Raw genomic sequence first — 18,229 nt, 5'->3', positions numbered from 1 at the left:
AATAGAAATATGAGCATATCCTATAGAGTGAAGGTGTTTCCTACAAGAATAACAAGAACCATGGGGCACCTGGGTGTCTCAATCAGTTAAGTGTCTGACTTCAGCTCAGGTCATGATCTCAAGGTCTGTGGGTTTGAGCCCTGCATTGGGCTCTGTGCTGACAGCTTGGAGCCTGGAACCTGCTTTGGATTCTGTGTCTCCCTCTCTCTCCACCCTCCCCCACTCGCACTCTGTCTCTCTCTCTCTCAAAAATAAATAAACATTAAAAAAAAAAAAAAAAAGAATATCCAGAACCAGAGACTGGTGACTCTGGGACTGGGGTGGCCAAGGTGACTTCCACATCTCCTTTCCTATATTTCTTTTTTTTTTTTTTTTTAATTTTTTTTCAACGTTTTTTATTTATTTTTGGGACAGAGAGAGACAGAGCATGAACAGGGGAGGGGCAGAGAGAGAGGGAGACACAGAATCAGAAACAGGCTCCAGGCTCTGAGCCATCAGCCCAGAGCCTGACGCGGGGCTTGAACCCACGGACCGCGAGATCGTGACCTGGCTGAAGTCGGACACTTAACTGACGGCGCCACCCAGGCGCCCCTCCTTTCCTATATTTCTATACTAGATTTGCTTTCTTACCTGTACTGAACATACATGACTCTTTTGAAGCAAACAAATGTAAAAATCCATGGATTTGGTATAATCTATAAGTTTATACTAACCTATGTTCACCAGATTTTAGGTAAACTTTATAAACATCAATCACTCTAGTTATTTTTAACAAATGGTAAGATTTCATTTATTTTAGAAATTCACACTTTGCATCTCATTCTTCTTGAGACAGAGAGTAGGAATCAGTTTACAAATTACTACATTGGTGACAAAAACTATTTAAAATTTTTTTTTTTTTTTTTGAATGTTTATTTATTTTTGGGACAGAGAGAGACAGAGCATGAACGGGGGAGGGGCAGAGAGAGAGGGAGACACAGAATCGGAAACAGGCTCCAGGCTCCGAGCCATCAGCCCAGAGCCCGACGCGGGGCTCGAACTCGAGGACCGCGAGATCGTGACCTGGTTGAAGTCGGACGCTTAACCGACTGCGCCACCCAGGCGCCCCGACAAAAACTATTTAAAATGAGCTGAAATTCTATGACTTTCTATATATATGCTTTTCTATACTTTACCACCAAAAATGAAAGGACAACCTTACAATTTTCAGGATTAACTCTAAAGGGCAAGAATGTAGGCTCAGTAAAGAACTGATAGTCCATCCTAGGAATAGTCTATGAAACAGTTTTAATAACTAGTCCCTTGGTCCCCAGTACTAAGGGTTATTCTGAGTTTTTTTTTTTTTTTAAATGCTTATTATTTTTGAGAAAGAGAGAGACAGAGAGAGAGACAGAGTGCAAACGGGGAAGGGGCAGAGAGTGAGGGAGACATAGACTCCGAAGCAGGCTCCAGGCTCTGGGCTGTCAATACACGGCCCAATGCAGGGCTCGAACCCTTGAACTATGAGATCATGACCTGAGCCAAAGTCGGACGCTTAACCAACTGAGCCGGGTTGTTCTGAGTTTTTATGGAAGGCCCATGTACATCATATATATATATATATATATATATATATATATATATATATATGTACATATGTACATTTTTTTTTAAATTTACTTTGAAAGAGAGAGAGAGAGAGCATGAGCACAGGAGTTGCAGAGTGAGAGAGGGAGAGAAAGAATCCCAAGCAGGCTCCCCACTGTGTCAGCGCAGAGCCCGATGCAGGGCTCGAACTCATGAACTGTGAGATCATGACCTGAAATGAAACCAAGAGTTGGATGTTTAAGCAACTAAGCTACCCAGGTGTCCCTCCCTCTTACATATTTTAAAAGTAAACTCCCTTCTATCTAACTATGGAAGATTTATTCAAAAGATTCACCAATGATTAAAGATACCAAAGAAGCAATTGACTAATTTGACTTGTTTTAACAAAAGACAGCTATTTAAAAATACATTTCCTGGATTCCACCTACACCTGCCTAAATAACCCAGAAAACCGCCAGAGGATTAGCAGAACGGAGTCGCCGGAGCCAAGCGCAGACGAGAGGCCCACGGAAGAGGGTAGGAAGGGCGGCGAGGCGGTGCGCGCTCCACGGACTGGCGGGAGGGAGCCGGGGCGGAGGGGCAGCTCGCCGGCCAAGCAGAGCCCCCGAGTCTGGCTTGCAAAAAGCGGAGGGGCCTGATGGACTGTGTTCCGACAGCAAGCGCGACTTAGCGGTGGGAGGTCATAAGTTAACAGCTCTGCTCAGAAAGCGGGAAGGCTGGAGGACAAAGGGAAGGAGAGCTGCTGAGCCCCCTGACGACAGAGCTCAGTTTGGTGGGGAACAAAGGCGCTCGCCAGCGCCATCTCCCCCGCCCATCCCCCAGCCAAAATCCCAAAGAGAACCAGTTCCTGCCAGGGAACTTGCTCGCTCCCCGCAAACACCCAACTCTGCGCTTCTGCGGAGCCAAACCTCCGGCAGCGGATCTGACTCCCTCCTGCTGCCACAGGGCCCCTCCTGAAGTGGATCACCTAAGGAGAAGCAAGCTAAGCCTGCCCCTCCTGCCCCTGTGCACCTTGCCTACCCACCCCAGCTAAGACACCAGATCCCCAGCATCACAAGCCTGGCAGTGTGCAAGTAGCCCAGACAGGCCACCCCACCCCACAGTGAATCCCGCCCCTAGGAGAGGGGAAGAGAAGGCACACACCAGTCTGACTGTGGCCCCAGCGGTGGGCTGGGGGCAGACATCAGGTCTGACTGCGGCTCCGCCCACCAACTCCAGTTATACACCACAGCACAGGGGAAGTGCCCTGCAGGTCCTCACCACGCCAGGGACTATCCAAAATGACCAAGCGGAAGAATTCCCCTCAGAAGAATCTCCAGGAAATAACAACAGCTAATGAGCTGATCAAAAAGGATTTAAATAATATAACAGAAAGTGAATTTAGAATAATAGTCATAAAATTAATCGCTGGGCTTGAAAACAGTATAGCTGACAGCAGAGAATCTCTTGCTACAGAGATCAAGGGACTAAGGAACAGTCACGAGGAGCTGAAAAACGCTTTAAACGAAATGCATAACAAAATGGAAACCACCACGGCTCGGATTGAAGAGGCAGAGGAGAGAATAGGTGAACTAGAAGATAAAGTTATGGAAAAAGAGGAAGCTGAGAAAAAGAGAGATAAAAAAATCCAGGAGTATGAGGGGAAAATTAGAGAACTAAGTGATACACTAAAAAGAAATAATATACGCATAATTGGTATCCCAGAGGAGGAAGAGAGAGGGAAAGGTGCTGAAGGGGTACTTGAAGAAATTATAGCTGAGAACTTCCCTGAAGTGGGGAAGGAAAAAGGCAATGAAATCCAAGAGGCACAGAGAACTCCCTTCAGACGTAACTTGAATCGATCTTCTGCACGACATATCATAGTGAAACTGGCAAAATACAAGGATAAAGAGAAAATTCTGAAAGCAGCAAGGGGTAAACGTGCCCTCACATATAAAGGGAGACCTATAAGACTCGTGACTGATCTCTCTTTTGAAACTTGGCAGGCCAGAAAGAATTGGCACGAGATTTTCAGTGTGCTAGACAGAAAAAATATGCAGCCGAGAATCCTTTATCCAGCAAGTCTGTCATTTAGAATAGAAGGAGAGATAAAGGTCTTCCCAAACAAACAAAAACTGAAGGAATTTGTCACCACTAAACCAGCCCTCCAAGAGATCCTAAGGGGGACCCTGTGAGACAAAGTACCAGAGACATCACTACAAGCATAAAACATACAGACATCACAATGACTCTAAACCCATATCTTTCTATAATAACACTGAATGTAAATGGATTAAATGCGCCAACCAAAAGACACAGGGTATCAGAATGGATAAAAAAACAAGACCCATCTATTTGCTGTCTACAAGAGGCTCACTTTAGACCTGAGGACACCTTTAGATTGAGAGTGAGGGGATGGAGAACTATTTATCATGCTACTGGAAGCCAAAAGAAAGCTGGAGTAGCCATCCTTATATCAGACAAACTAGACTTTCAATTAAAGGCTGTAACAAGAGATGAAGAAGGACATTATATAATAGTGACAGGGTATATCCATCAGGAAGAGCTAACAATTATAAATGTCTATGCACCGAATACCGGAGCGCCCAAATATATAAAACAATTACTCATAAACATAAGCAACCTGATTGATAAGAATGTGGTCATTGCAGGGGACTTTAACACCCCACTTACAGAAATGGATAGATCATCTAGACACACGGTCAATAAAGAAACAAGGGCCCTGAATGACACATTGGATCAGATGGACTTGACAGATATATTTAGAACTCTGCATCCCAAAGCAACAGAATATACTTTCTTCTCGAGTGCACATGGAACATTCTCCAAGATAGATCATATACTGGGTCACAAAACAGCCCTTCATAAGTTTACAAGAATTGAAATCATACCATGCATACTTTCAGACCACAATGCTATGAAGCTTGAAATCAACCACAGAAAAAAGTCTGGAAAACCTCCAAAAGCGTGGAGGTTAAAGAACACCCTACTAACGAATGAGTGGGTCAACCAGGCAATTAGACAAGAAATTAAAAAATATATGGAAACAAACGAAAATGAAAATACAACAATCCAAACGCTTTGGGACGCAGCGAAGGCAGTCCTGAGAGGAAAATACGTTGCAATCCAGGCCTATCTCAAGAAACAAGAAAAATCCCAAATACAAAATCTAACAGCACACCTAAAGGAACTAGAAGCAGAACAGCAAAGGCAGCCTAAACCCAGCAGAAGAAGAGAAATAATAAAGATCAGAGCAGAAATAAACAATATAGAATCTAAAAAAAATGTAGAGCAGATCAACAAAACCAAGAGTTGGTTTTTTGAAAAAATAAACAAAATTGACAAACCTCTAGCCAGGCTTCTCAAAAAGAAAAGGGAGATGACCCAAATAGATAAAATCATGAATGAAAATGGAATGATTACAACCAATCCCTCAGAGATACAAACAATTATCAGGGAATACTATGAAAAATTATATGCCAACAAATTGGACAACCTGGAAGAAATGGACAAATTCCTGAACACCCACACTCTTCCAAAACTCAATCAGGAGGAAAGAGAAAGCTTGAACAGACCCATCACCAGCGAAGAAATTGAATTGGTTATCAAAAATCTCCCAACAAATAAGAGTCCAGGACCAGATGGCTTCCCAGGGGAGTTCTACCAGACGTTTAAAGCAGAGATAATACCTATCCTTCTCAAGCTATTCCAAGAAATAGAAAGGGAAGGAAAACTTCCAGACTCATTCTATGAAGCCAGTATTACTTTGATTCCTAAACCAGACAGAGACCCAGTAAAAAAAGAGAACTACAGGCCAATATCCCTGATGAATATGGATGCAAAAATTCTCAATAAGATACTAGCAAATCGAATTCAACGGCATATAAAAAGAATTATTCACCATGATCAAGTGGGATTCATTCCTGGGATGCAGGGCTGGTTCAACATTCGCAAATCAATCAACGTGATACATCACATTAACAAAAAAAAAGAGAAAAACCATATGATCCTGTCAATCGATGCAGAAAAGGCCTTTGACAAAATCCAGCACCCTTTCTTAATAAAAACCCTTGAGAAAGTCGGGATAGAAGGAACATACTTAAAGATCATAAAAGCCATTTATGAAAAGCCCACGGCTAACATCATCCTCAACGGGGAAAAACTGAGAGCTTTTTCCCTGAGATCAGGAACACGACAGGGATGCCCACTCTCACCGCTGTTGTTTAACATAGTGCTGGAAGTTCTAGCATCAGCAATCAGACAACAAAAGGAAATCAAAGGCATCAAAATTGGCAAAGATGAAGTCAAGCTTTCGCTTTTTGCAGACGACATGATATTATACATGTAAAATCCGATAGACTCCACCAAAAGTCTGCTAGAACTGATCCATGAATTCAGCAAAGTTGCAGGATACAAAATCAATGTACAGAAATCAGTTGCATTCTTATACACTAACAATGAAGCAACAGAAAGACAAATAAAGAAACTGATCCCATTCACAATTGCACCAAGAAGCATAAAATACCTAGGAATAAATCTAACCAAAGATGTAAAGGATCTGTATGCTGAAAACTATAGAAAGCTTATGAAGGTAATTGAAGAAGATTTAAAGAAATGGAAAGACATTCCCTGCTCATGGACTGGAAGAATAAATATTGTCAAAATGTCAATACTACCCAAAGCTATCTACACATTCAATGCAATCCCAATCAAAATTGCACCAGCATTCTTCTCGAAACTAGAACAAGCAATCCTAAAATTCATATGGAACCACAAAAGGCCCCGAATAGCCAAAGTAATTTTGAAGAAGAAGACCAAAGCAGGAAGCATCACAATCCCAGACTTTAGCCTCTACTACAAAGCTGTCATCATCAAGACAGCATGGTATTGGCACAAAAACAGACACATAGACCAATGGAATAGAATAGAAACCCCAGAACTAGACCCACAAACGTATGGCCAACTAATCTTTGACAAAGCAGGAAAGAACATCCAATGGAAAAAACACAGTCTCTTTAACAAATGGTGCTGGGAGAACTGGACAGCAACATGCAGAAGGTTGAAACTAGACCACTTTCTCACACCATTCACAAAAATAAACTCAAAATGGATAAAGGACCTGAATGTGAGACAGGAAACCATCAAAACCTTAGAGGAGAAAGCAGGAAAAGACCTCTCTGACCTCAGCCGTAGCAATCTCTTACTCGACACATCCCCAAAGGCAAGGGAATTAAAAGCAAAAGTGAATTACTGGGACCTTATGAAGATAAAAAGCTTCTGCACAGCAAAGGAAACAACCAACAAAACTAAAAGGCAACCAACGGAATGGGAAAAGATATTTGCAAATGACATATCGGACAAAGGGCTAGTATCCAAAATCTATAAAGAGCTCACCAAACTCCACACCCGAAAAGCAAATAACCCAGTGAAGAAATGGGCAGAAAACATGAATAGACACTTCTCTAAAGAAGACATCCGGATGGCCAACAGGCACATGAAAAGATGTTCAGCGTCGCTCCTTATCAGGGAAATACAAATCAAAACCACACTCAGGTATCACCTCACGCCAGTCAGAGTGGCCAAAATGAACAAATCAGGAGACTATAGATGCTGGAGACGATGTGGAGAAACGGGAACCCTCTTGCACTGTTGGTGGGAATGCAAATTGGTGCAGCCGCTCTGGAAAGCAGTGTGGAGGTTCCTCAGAAAATTAAAAATAGACCTACCCTATGACCCAGCAATAGCACTGCTAGGAATTTATCCAAGGGACACAGGAGTACTGATGCACAGGGGCACTTGTACCCCAATGTTCATAGCAGCACTCTCAACAATAGCCAAATTATGGAAAGAGCCTAAATGTCCATCAACTGATGAATGGATAAAGAAATTGTGGTTTATATACACAATGGAATACTACGTGGCAATGAGAAAAAATGAAATATGGCCTTTTGTAGCAACGTGGATGGAACTGGAGAGTGTGATGCTAAGTGAAATAAGCCATACAGAGAAAGACAGATACCATATGGTTTCACTCTTATGTGGATCCTGAGAAACTTAACAGGAACCCATGGGGGAGGGGAAGGAAAAAAAAAAAAAAAAAGAGGTTAGAGTGGGAGAGAGCCAAAGCATAAGAGACTGTTGAGAACTGAGAACAAACTAAGGGTTGATGGGGGGTGGGAGGGAGGAGAGGGTGGGCGATGGGTATCGAGGAGGGCACCTTTTGGTATGAGCACTGGGTGTTGTATGGAAACTAATTTGACAATTAATTTCATATATAAATAAAAAAATAAATAAAAAAAAATAAAAAAAAAAAAAACGTCCCCTCTGTATGAATGAATGAAAAAGGCACCCCTGTGGGCAGAGGCAGCCCCACAGTTTTGTGCCTTGGCAAATGGAAGACTGGCTGCTTTTTAACCCCACTACTACACTTGGCTTGACACAAAACCACACATCTGGATGGACATCTGTAAATCTGCAAAACACTCATTTGACCCTTCTTCACCACAATTTTACAAGGAGGGCAGGGCAGATGTCCTTATTTTACAGAAGAGGAAGTGGCACAGAACAGTAAGACCCATATACAAAGGCGTCATAGCTAATAAGCAATGGAGCCAGAACAGACTCCTAGGCCAGTAGCTATTCACATGGTTCTGATTCCTTTTTGGGAGGGGAAGAGGAAGAAGCTTCTTCTATGTTTGTTACTGTGTATGTTGTTATGGGTCATCTCAAATGCTTTGTGGAATAAGGCAGGGAACAAATACATGGTCCAATGTTCTTAATATTGGGCTTTAGTGAAGGTCCTAGGTTCTAAGCCCATTTGAAATATGCTGTAAGCATACACTTAAAATGAATATTCATCTTTTACATGTTTACCTATGCTAAAAGATTAGTAGGATAGACATGTTTAGATACCAAGGGAGCATTCCGGCCTTCCCATAACTTGTTAAGGAAAAAATCTTTCTGTGTCTTGAAAAATTGAAAAAGAAAGACATGCCATAAGGTGTATGTCCAGCTTACCTAGAAGTGTCTGCTTATCTTGGGAGGAGTCAGACTCTGCAGAACATCTGCAAGTTCGGAGAACAATGACTCCTCCAAGCACGCCATCTTCGCTGGCCAGGAAAGGTGAACCTAGGCAGAAACGGCAAATGGTCATTTTTCAGTGAATTTTGCTTTTTTCATTTTCAATTTTCATTTGATTACAAGAACAAAAATGTGGTGTGAATGCCCATTTTCTGACAATCACCATTGTTCAAACCTTGTATAGGCTTCATGGCAAAGGCAGGCTTATGCCCAAACGGGGGCCATTTGGCAAAGACAATCCCAGATGTCGCCAAGAAGACTTGAGTGGGGGTGGAGTGTGCATTACAGTATTCAGAAGGGAATTGGAAACACTACCAGATTAAAGGACCAAAACACAAATACAGGAAAAAATGCTCAGCAAGTCTCTTTGATCAGCTTTTAGGGATCACTTACCAGGCTCTCCCTGCTGTCAGGGGCATGCCACCAAAAGCTTTGATTTACTACCTTAAATTCAATTTTAAACAATAAGTCACAAACTTTACTACAAACATTTAAAAATGATCCTGATGGTTTACACAAATAAGGGTGAAACTGTATTTCTATTATGAGAGTCTGGTGGTTAGAAACAACCGGGCCTCTTTGGGATCTCACACACTGAACCATTGTGAGCATTTCAAGAACACTACATTTTAAAACCCCTCATTTTTCCTCCCCAAGGACATCTTCTTCGAACATCTGGCATAGCAAGTAAGCACATGGAAAACAAATGCAAAATTAACCCAAGAGCTATCAAAGAAAGTAGTAAAAAATAAAAACCAACCAAATTGGATTTGGGGGGAAGCTTCTGGTTAAACTTAGTAGATTAAACACATATATTTATCTCCACTCCTTCCAAAAGCATGACCCAATAAGGACAGAGAGAAAGGCAAAGAAGAAAAAAACTCATGTTTTAGAAAATGAAAAGAAGATAGACATTACTTGCTCACCTAGTGGACCTGCAGAAGCTGAAACCTAAGCTTTAATGGGGAACATGGTTAAAATGGGAGAGGGGGTGGTGGGAAGCACCTATAAGAAATCACCCAGTTTTGTCATAAAACCCACAAAGAATCAGAAATTAGAAACTTCAAGTTTCTGAAGACAGGGATGCAAGGTGGGGCTGAAATGAAGATGGTTGATTCAGAGTGTCCAAAAGGACCCTCTACACCAGGCATCAGTAAGCTATGACTTGTCTGGTCTGCAACTTGTTTTTGTACTGTCCACAAGCTAAGAATGTTTATTTTATGCCTTAAAGGATTATTTTTTTAAAAAGAATGAGAAGCAGAAGAATATGTGATAGAGACCATGATGTAGCCCCAAAAGTCTAAAATCTTTACTTTCTGGCCCTTAACAGAAATAGCTTGCCAACCCCTGATAGATCAGCCCCAGATTCCTGCCTAGACAAGAAGTTACTTCTTCCTAACGTAGGAGATGCCAGGATATTTACTCTCTAGAGAGGATAAACCAGAGGGACTTGAGTCGTGGGGTCATCAGACTCAGCACAAGGCAGGAGGGAGTGTCCACAATGAACACAGGATGTCGAAGTGGAAGTCTTTATGCTAAACAGTGAAATAACTAGCTCCTTTACCCACAGGCTCCCAGGATACAAGAAGTCAAACTGATACACTCCAAGCACGTGACTGGATAATTCCCTTCCAGCCATACAACCATCTCGAGGATAAAGAACTACTTGAGAGACCCTAAACAAAAGCTGCCTTATGTTAAGGGCTTCCAGATGACAAATGTGGCTCATTCAGAAGGTTTTTAGTTCAGCTTCTTGGTATATAACTGCTCAATAGTATAGACAACCTAGGTTCACTAGTTGCTTCAGTGTGACCTCTAGAAAAGACAGAGACCAAAACAAAAAAGAAAACAGAGAAAATGTACGCCAATGTACTGAGCAAAAGAAAAGTAAAAGAGATGGAAAATGGGAGGAAAAAAAATCAGAACAGGCCAGAAGGTCCAATATCTGAATAATAGGAGTTTCAAAAAGAGAGGATAGAAGAAATAACACTTCAAAGAAGTAATTCAAAAACATTTCCAGGAATTGAAAGGTGAGTGTTTGAAAAGGCTCATCAACCTGCCAGCACAACTCATGAAAAAAAAAAAAATAAAAGTGCCACAGATATATATCACTGTGACATATGAAAATATTGAAGAAATAAAGTCCAAAAACTTCCATGTGAAAACACATGCACACACACACACACACACACACACAGAGAGAGAAAGCAAGGGGATCATAATGGCACCAGATTTCTCAACATAACAATGGAAACTACAAGGTTAGAAGGAAGGCACCATCTTCAACATGCTGAAGGAAAATTATTTCCAACCTAGAATTCAATACTAGGCCAAAATGTCAATCAAGTATGAAAACAGAATAAAGCTCTACAAAGTCTCAAAGAATTCACCTCCCACATACTTTCTCAGAAAGCTGTAGGATGAATGTGCCTTGGCAAAATGAAGTAATAAGGTACATAATGAGAAAGAAAACAAGATCTGTAAATAGGGGATCCAAAACAAGAGAATACAAAAAGATTTCTAGATGACACACAGCGAGGCAGCAGGCTTAGAGAGTCAACAGTCCAAATTGGAGCAGAAAGCCAGAGAAGGCTGGAAAGAGATTTCCAAGGGGAAAATAAATCAAACTTATAGAATACACGTTGAGTTTGAAATTATTGGGAGGAAATGTTTCAGATTTTGAGGGAAATTTGACAATCAACCAGTGATCAGTATCAAAAAGCAAACAAAAAGAAACCTAAAAAATAATGAGGCAAATATTAATGCAGAAAAAAATAAGAATTTGTATAAGAAAGGAAACAGAATCACAGTACACTACATAGTTCAGATGTCAATAGCTAGAGTCAAAAATATAAACTCACAATACTGATGAGCTAAAAAAAAAAAAAAAGGCGGGGGTACATAATACATTGAGAGGAGTGATGGATGTAGTATGTGTAGGTTTGGGCTTGGAAATATAAGGGAATTAAATCTTTGCCTTCCCTCGTATGAATATGATGAAGATATCTTGATATCTAAATAATATCTAAAATTGAAAACTGAAGGAATAGTAGTACTAGTGTGTTATTTTGAATTACAGATTTAAGTTCTAAAAGAAATAGCTACAAGAGTTAAAAGAAGTAGTAGCCTGAGGGGAGAGGAAACTGGGGGGCAGGGAATTGGAGTTGGAACAGGGAACCATTCATTTTCATTTTAAGTCTGGGGGTATTGTTTGCCTTTTTAAACCACTTATTTGTTTTGCCTTGCAAAGAAAAACAACACAAATTTAAACTGTGGAACTGGAGTAAATTTTTTAATCCTTAGCCTCTTAAAGAAGGGGGAAGGAGACAGGAAATTCACAGTCATTGAGAAACTACTCTGCATCAGGGCTTGGTTCCACGCTTTCATGTTCTATAGTTTAATTTTCAGAACCACTGAGAGGGTTCAGAGCAAATCTTCCCAAAATGTGTCATTTTGGCATGTAGGCTATTTTGAGCTGAAGGCAATTGAGACCCTCCTTTACCTAGAATCTAAATTGGGGGTCGTTCTCAGAATTACAGTTATCACCAGGGATAAATTTTATCTGAGTAACCCATTTGTATGGCATAGCAAATATCTAACTACCAAACATTTGTTCTTCTTATTGCCCCCCTCCCCTTTGAAGCTTTTGGCCCCTATACCATTCCTTAGCTCAGCATGGCATAAATACCTCATTTTACCTTTCTGTCTTTGAATCTCTCATGTATAAGGGGTTTCTCAATGTATAAAATTAAATTTAATTTTCTCCTGTAAATTGATTTCATGTCAATTTAATCTTAGACCAGCTGAAAGAAACTTTTGAAACATAGAGTAAAATTTTTCCTCCCCAACACCACTATGCCATGAGGTATTTTTATCATGTTATAGATGAAGAACCTAAGGTTCAGAGAGGTTCAATGACTTGCCACAGCCATGCCACAATTGAACAGAGAATGTGGCTTTCCCTCATGTCTCTGAGCCCATGGTCCTCGACTGCTTGGCAGCAATACCTCTTAGGGAATGGGAAACTCTGGATAAAGTCACATTCCAACTGCTGCTAAAAACTTCCACCCCATCAGCATCCAAACTCTTTTTTTTTTTTTCAACGTTTATTTATTTTTGGGACAGAGAGAGACAGAGCATGAACGGGGGAGGGGCAGAGAGAGAGGGAGACACAGAATCGGAAACAGGCTCCAGTCTCTGACCCATCAGCCCAGAGCCTGACACGGGGCTCGAACTCACGGACCGCGAGATCGTGACCTGGCTGAAGTCAGACGCTTAACCGACTGCGCCACCCAGGCGCCCCTAAACTCTTGACACCTCTAGAACAGTTCTCTTCCCCACCAAATCCAGGAGCTTCTCCTACGTTTCTAATAGCTCATCCAAGCTCAAAACTCTCTACCTTTTCCCTCTTCAATGACTCAAAACATGAAACCAAGTCAAATCCCAACAGTTCCCTATGATTCCACGTGTACTGAGCTCCGCCCCTTCATTCCCACTGACAAACCCTCAATGTACCCTCACTGTACTGAAAACACTGCAGTAGGCTCCCTACTCCAGTCATTCAAATCCCTAAATTAATTGATTCAATAAATATGTACTATATGCCAGGACTTTTCAAGGCACTGGGATGTAACAATGGAAAAAATGAAGTCCTTGCTTAAATTTAGTTGAACAGGTTAGGGGACAAGTAAGCTTACAAGTCAATAAAGAAATTCATCCAATTAGTGATAGGCGCTGTGGAGAAAATGAATCCTGGTAAATGACAGAAGGTGTGACTCAAGCAGGGGCTATTTTACATCAAGGGTCAGGAAAGGCGTCTTTTGGTAAGGAGCTAAAAACCATGTGAAGACCTGGGAAAGAACATTCCAGGCAGATGAACAAGCAAATGCAGAGACCCTAAGGTGAGAAGGGACCTGGATGTTCAGGAAATACAAAGGGACTAGGGTGGTAAGAGCTGACTGAGGGAGAGGGAAGAGAGTGCAGAACATGAATTCAGAGGGAGGCAGGAATTCAGAGGGAGGCAAGGCCAGGTCACATAGGGTTACAGAAGGCCTTGTGGGTACAGCAAGGAGTCTGAATTTACTTCAAGTGTGATGAAAAGATGATGAAATCTTTAACCAGGACAATGATAGTTTTTGTTTGCACTTGCAAAAGGCTACTTTGTAGTATGGAATGGATTGGCAGGGCAAGCATGGAAGCAGCAAGTCACTAAAGAAGCTGCAATGGCAGCCCAACTGACAGATGACAGTGGCTTAGGTGAGCCTGATGGCAACAGAGACTGTCAGTAGAAGCTGGCTCTGGGATATATTCTGCAAGTAAAACCAGACGGGCTGTCCATAGACTAAATATGGGGACATGGAAAACAGAGACATCAAAGTTTAATAAGAAATAAGCAGCCTAGCTATGATTATATCATTAAACCATTCAAACACTTTCAATAGACCCCAAGTGCCCACAGAATAGTATACAAATGCCTTAGCTAGGCAAGCCTTCCTCTCTTCCCTGTATCCCACTTCCCCAAGACCTCCCCCTGTGAACTATTCTTCCTGGATCCCTATCTCCCCATGAACTGGAATTTATCCTTCCAGTGCGTTTCATATATAGACACAGTTCTCTGGGGTGAGGATATCTGATTCACCTTTAAAGCACCTTTGGTGACTAATGAAATTCTTCCACTTATTCACTGCCTTCTCCTATCCCCAACCTCCTCAACATACCTCCCCCCACACACACACACCCCCACACACTCCTGCTTACACCACTGAAGTGTGACATTGAGGATGGTAAGACAGGATGTTAATGCAATGAAAGGAGAGTGGGCCCCCAGGGCGCCATGGAAGCTACATCAGGGCTCCTCATTCTCAGTATGCATTCATTCAATAATTTGATGAAACAATGATTAAAGTATATTTGAAGATTTCAAATTTTTCATGAAAAGTACTCAGATTTCACATTATCACTGTGATGTTAAAAAAAATGCTGACTCAGACAGAAGGCCTTGTTTTGAGTCTCAGGGTAGCAACTATGGTTCAGTTTCTTAAATTATAAACTATAGATATTAAAAGACACCTTTCTGGCTGTTGTAAGGATTGAATTATATATATAAGCTCTGTAACCTCTGAAGTGTTATTTAAACATCTGGTGGTAGTAATACTGATGGTGGGAAGACACTTCACCATTTTGCTGGTTCTCAAAAATTGTCATGTTGAACAAGATCTATTACTGTAACTACTTGGCTAACCTTCCACAATAGCCAGAAACAGTGTTCAACTGACATTCAGTGGTTGTGATAGGGTATCGATTTTCCTAAATGTTAAACAGTCTCTGAATATAAGGAAACACTATTCCTTATTCTTCCCAGTAAAAAAAAGAAACATTAACATGGAGTAACATGTTGGGCACTGTGCTTTTCATACCCAAATAGGGAAAAAAATAATGAACTAAGACAATCCAAAGCTCTATTAATACATGTGCAAGAAGCTGCATAAAATATCTAAAGAAAATTAATAATGAAATAATATAAATTAAGCTTCATTCACCCTAACAAAATATCCCAAACAGATTCCTTAAATACCCAAGTCTAAAACTGTTATGCAATGAACTTATAATTACAAATAGTAAGAGAAATAGTTGTTGTGATCAAATGTGTATAATCTGAATATTCATTCAAATCATAAATCCATACTGTAAACAAATGAGACACCTACATACTAAATTTGTGCCATGATCTTTAAGGATGAAGAATTTGAAAGGAAAATCACTATAAGTATTACAGAAGTCAATGTGAATATTAACCCATATTATTTGGACTGCTAGTATCAAATCTTAATCAGAATGATCTTCAGTACAAAGGAGAATTTGGTGGCTCATAAAATCCAATGGTAGGGATGTGACAGGTTTCAGTAACAGCTGGAAATAGCTCTCTATGGATAGCAATGCCCATTGATAGTTCCAGAACTGTATTCCTGACAACTTGCACCACCAGAAACTATTTCTCATTTTCAGTTTTTAATTTTTTTTTAAAGTTTATTTATTTTTAGAGACAGCATATGTGTGCACAAGTTGGGGAGGGGAACAGAGAGAGGGGGAGAGAGAAAGAATCCTAAGCAGGCTCCACATTCTGCACTAAGCCCAATGGGGGGCTCAACCTCATGGACCATGAAATCATGACCTGAGCCAAAATCAAGAATCAAGATGCCTAACTGGCTGAGCCACCCAGGTGCCCTCTTTTTCAGTTTTAACATTCTCAGGGGCCATCAATTGGATTTAGGAAAATGAAATAACCTGATTGGCCTAGCTTTAGTCAGTGAAGCCTAGAACAATCAACTGTGACCAAGAGGCCAGTGGAGTGGACTCATGGATGGACAGACAAATCCAAAAATGTCCAGAAAACTCAAATGGGCTACAGAACCAGGAAATCAGGATCCCAGATTTGGTATGCTCTACTTGAACTCAGACAATCCACTTTACCTTGCTTTCTTCATTCATCGGAAATATTGGGAGACTAGAGTAACAATCTCTGAGATCTTCTACCAGTTGTAATAGGCGGGAGTATTTTCAGTTTTAGAGATTCATGTCTACCCACAGCAGCAATCAGCCACTATCTGATGCCAACAAGACAAGAGATTAAAGCTTCTTTTGCAAAACCTGATACAATGCTTCCTCTTCAACATGTGAGAACTTATTGAGAGAGTGATTCTATAGCCAGAAGGCAGTTGCTAGTGTTTCACCTTCCCATTACATTTAACAAAGAATGTCTGTCTTTCAAATACATTTCTACACATTGCTTTCTTATTTTTAACATCTACATGCCAAATCATTTGAACACCATTTTCTCTTGGAGGAATTACACATCTATTGAGAAAAGGAAATATACAGAGAGACACAAGGATGGTTTGAAGGTCAGGTGAGCAAGAAAACAGAGGGCAGAGGAATAATGAATGTACCCTACTGGAAACACATACCTGCAACTCCAAAAGAATTAGAGAGATTATTACAAATATTCTTTAAAAACAGAAGCAGGGTAACAGTTTATATTTCTTGGAAAAAGAATCTTTTTTTCCTAAAGGTGCACTTGAGTTAGTTAACTTATCTTTTCTGGATGTGAAGAGTAAGCAGAATGACATGAAGACCACATAACATAATGAGAGGAGCCAACAACCATGTTCAGAAGCATTAGCTCCATTAATGAAGTGCCACTATGTGCTGCCCTTGAAAAGAAGTCTGAGACCACCACCATCATCCCATTAGATGTATATTAACTGTATTCTATCATTTCCTGCTTCTACAAAAATCCTACTATAAGGAGTATTACTACATTCATCTGACATGAGAAAACGCAATCAAAAAAGAAAGACGCTGATGCACAGAGAGGTAAATGACAGGCTTTCAGAAACATGAAGAGGAAGTGGGGATCAGGATACTAACCACTGACCCAGATCCTCTCACTACAAACACTGAGGACTATACCTATTCTCAAGAACCCATCTCTACCACAGCTCATGGGTGTCCTCATTATGTGTGGTTTTCTGGTGATAAACATACTTTTCAAGACTCCAATTTAACTGTAAAGAGAAGAGTTAAGTGTGGTCATTGGCCCTTTTGAAATCCCTTATCTACCATAATTTGAAAGATAGAAAAAGTTAACTTTTGTGTCAGAACAGAAAATTCCAAACTATAATCAGAACCTAAACATATCAGAGAGACAGTCTGTGGATAAATTTACTGATTCTGCCACAAAGATTACAAGTAAGAAACCAAACTGAGTCCATTAAAGCTTCTGCTTTTTGGTTTAACCAATCCACAGAATATATTCACCTAATACTGCTACAAAAATGACAAGATATATATATATATATATATATATATATATATAGACATATACATATATATATGTATACATATATACATATATATATATATATACATAAAGTTTGACACAAAGTCTCTGTTCTGAAGAGAACAATTCAGCTGACTTGTTTAAAAAATCATACTTATAGTAATAAAATTAATAAGTCATGGGAATGTAATGTACAACATGGTGACTAAAGCTAATAATATTGTACTGTATATTTGAAAGTTGCTAAGAGTAGGACTTAAAAGAAAAAAAATTGTAACTATGTATGGTGACATATGTTAACTAAACTTAATGTACTCATCGCTTTGCAGTATATATAATCGTTACATTGTACACTCAAAATTAATATGTTATGTCAAATTATACTTCATAAAAAATCATAAAACAATTTAAGAAGGATCAGTAGGTATTTTCTTTTCCTGAAATTCCAGCCCAGTATTCTACCTGCTAGTGGAGGTATCCAGGATTCCACCAATTCACCCTTATGCAACAATGAATGGATGAGAAACATGAATCCTTGACAGAGAAAACAAGTGAGAGTGGCCTACAGACAACTGAAGAGTCACTGGAGGGGAAACCAAATGGGCCGTTTTTCCAGCCCTGGTCCTGGCATATTCCATATTAATTTTAACAAGTAAGAAGAAGATTCTCTCCCTCTCAACTCTACCAGGTCACCCCAAGCTGCTGGCTGTGCAGGGAACACAT

General features: G+C 40.3%; 1 protein-coding gene across 11 annotated transcripts in view; it reads right to left on the bottom strand.

Moving 5' to 3' along the window:
* TASP1 (taspase 1) overlaps nucleotides 1-18,229 on the bottom strand; it is a 320,757-nt gene that overhangs the window by 96,586 nt on the left and 205,942 nt on the right. For all 11 annotated transcript variants that reach the window (XR_015249356.1, XR_015249355.1, XR_015249357.1 and 8 more), the window contains one exon: nucleotides 8,605-8,715. Coding sequence is in view for 6 of the 11 variants with exons in the window: in XM_086701663.1 (XP_086557789.1) it covers nucleotides 8,605-8,715 (111 nt within the window). In the remaining 5 variants the exon portion in view is untranslated. Of the gene's footprint in view, nucleotides 1-8,604; nucleotides 8,716-18,229 lie in introns of those variants that run through there.

The sequence above is a fragment of the Puma concolor genome, chromosome A3 (assembly GCF_028749965.1).
Source record: "Puma concolor isolate L17-30 chromosome A3, mPumCon1.1.hap2, whole genome shotgun sequence".
In the NCBI taxonomy this organism is placed as follows: Eukaryota; Metazoa; Chordata; class Mammalia; order Carnivora; family Felidae; genus Puma; species Puma concolor.
The sequence above is the reverse complement of the archived record's forward strand: the minus strand, read 5'-3'. Positions and strand labels throughout refer to the sequence as shown.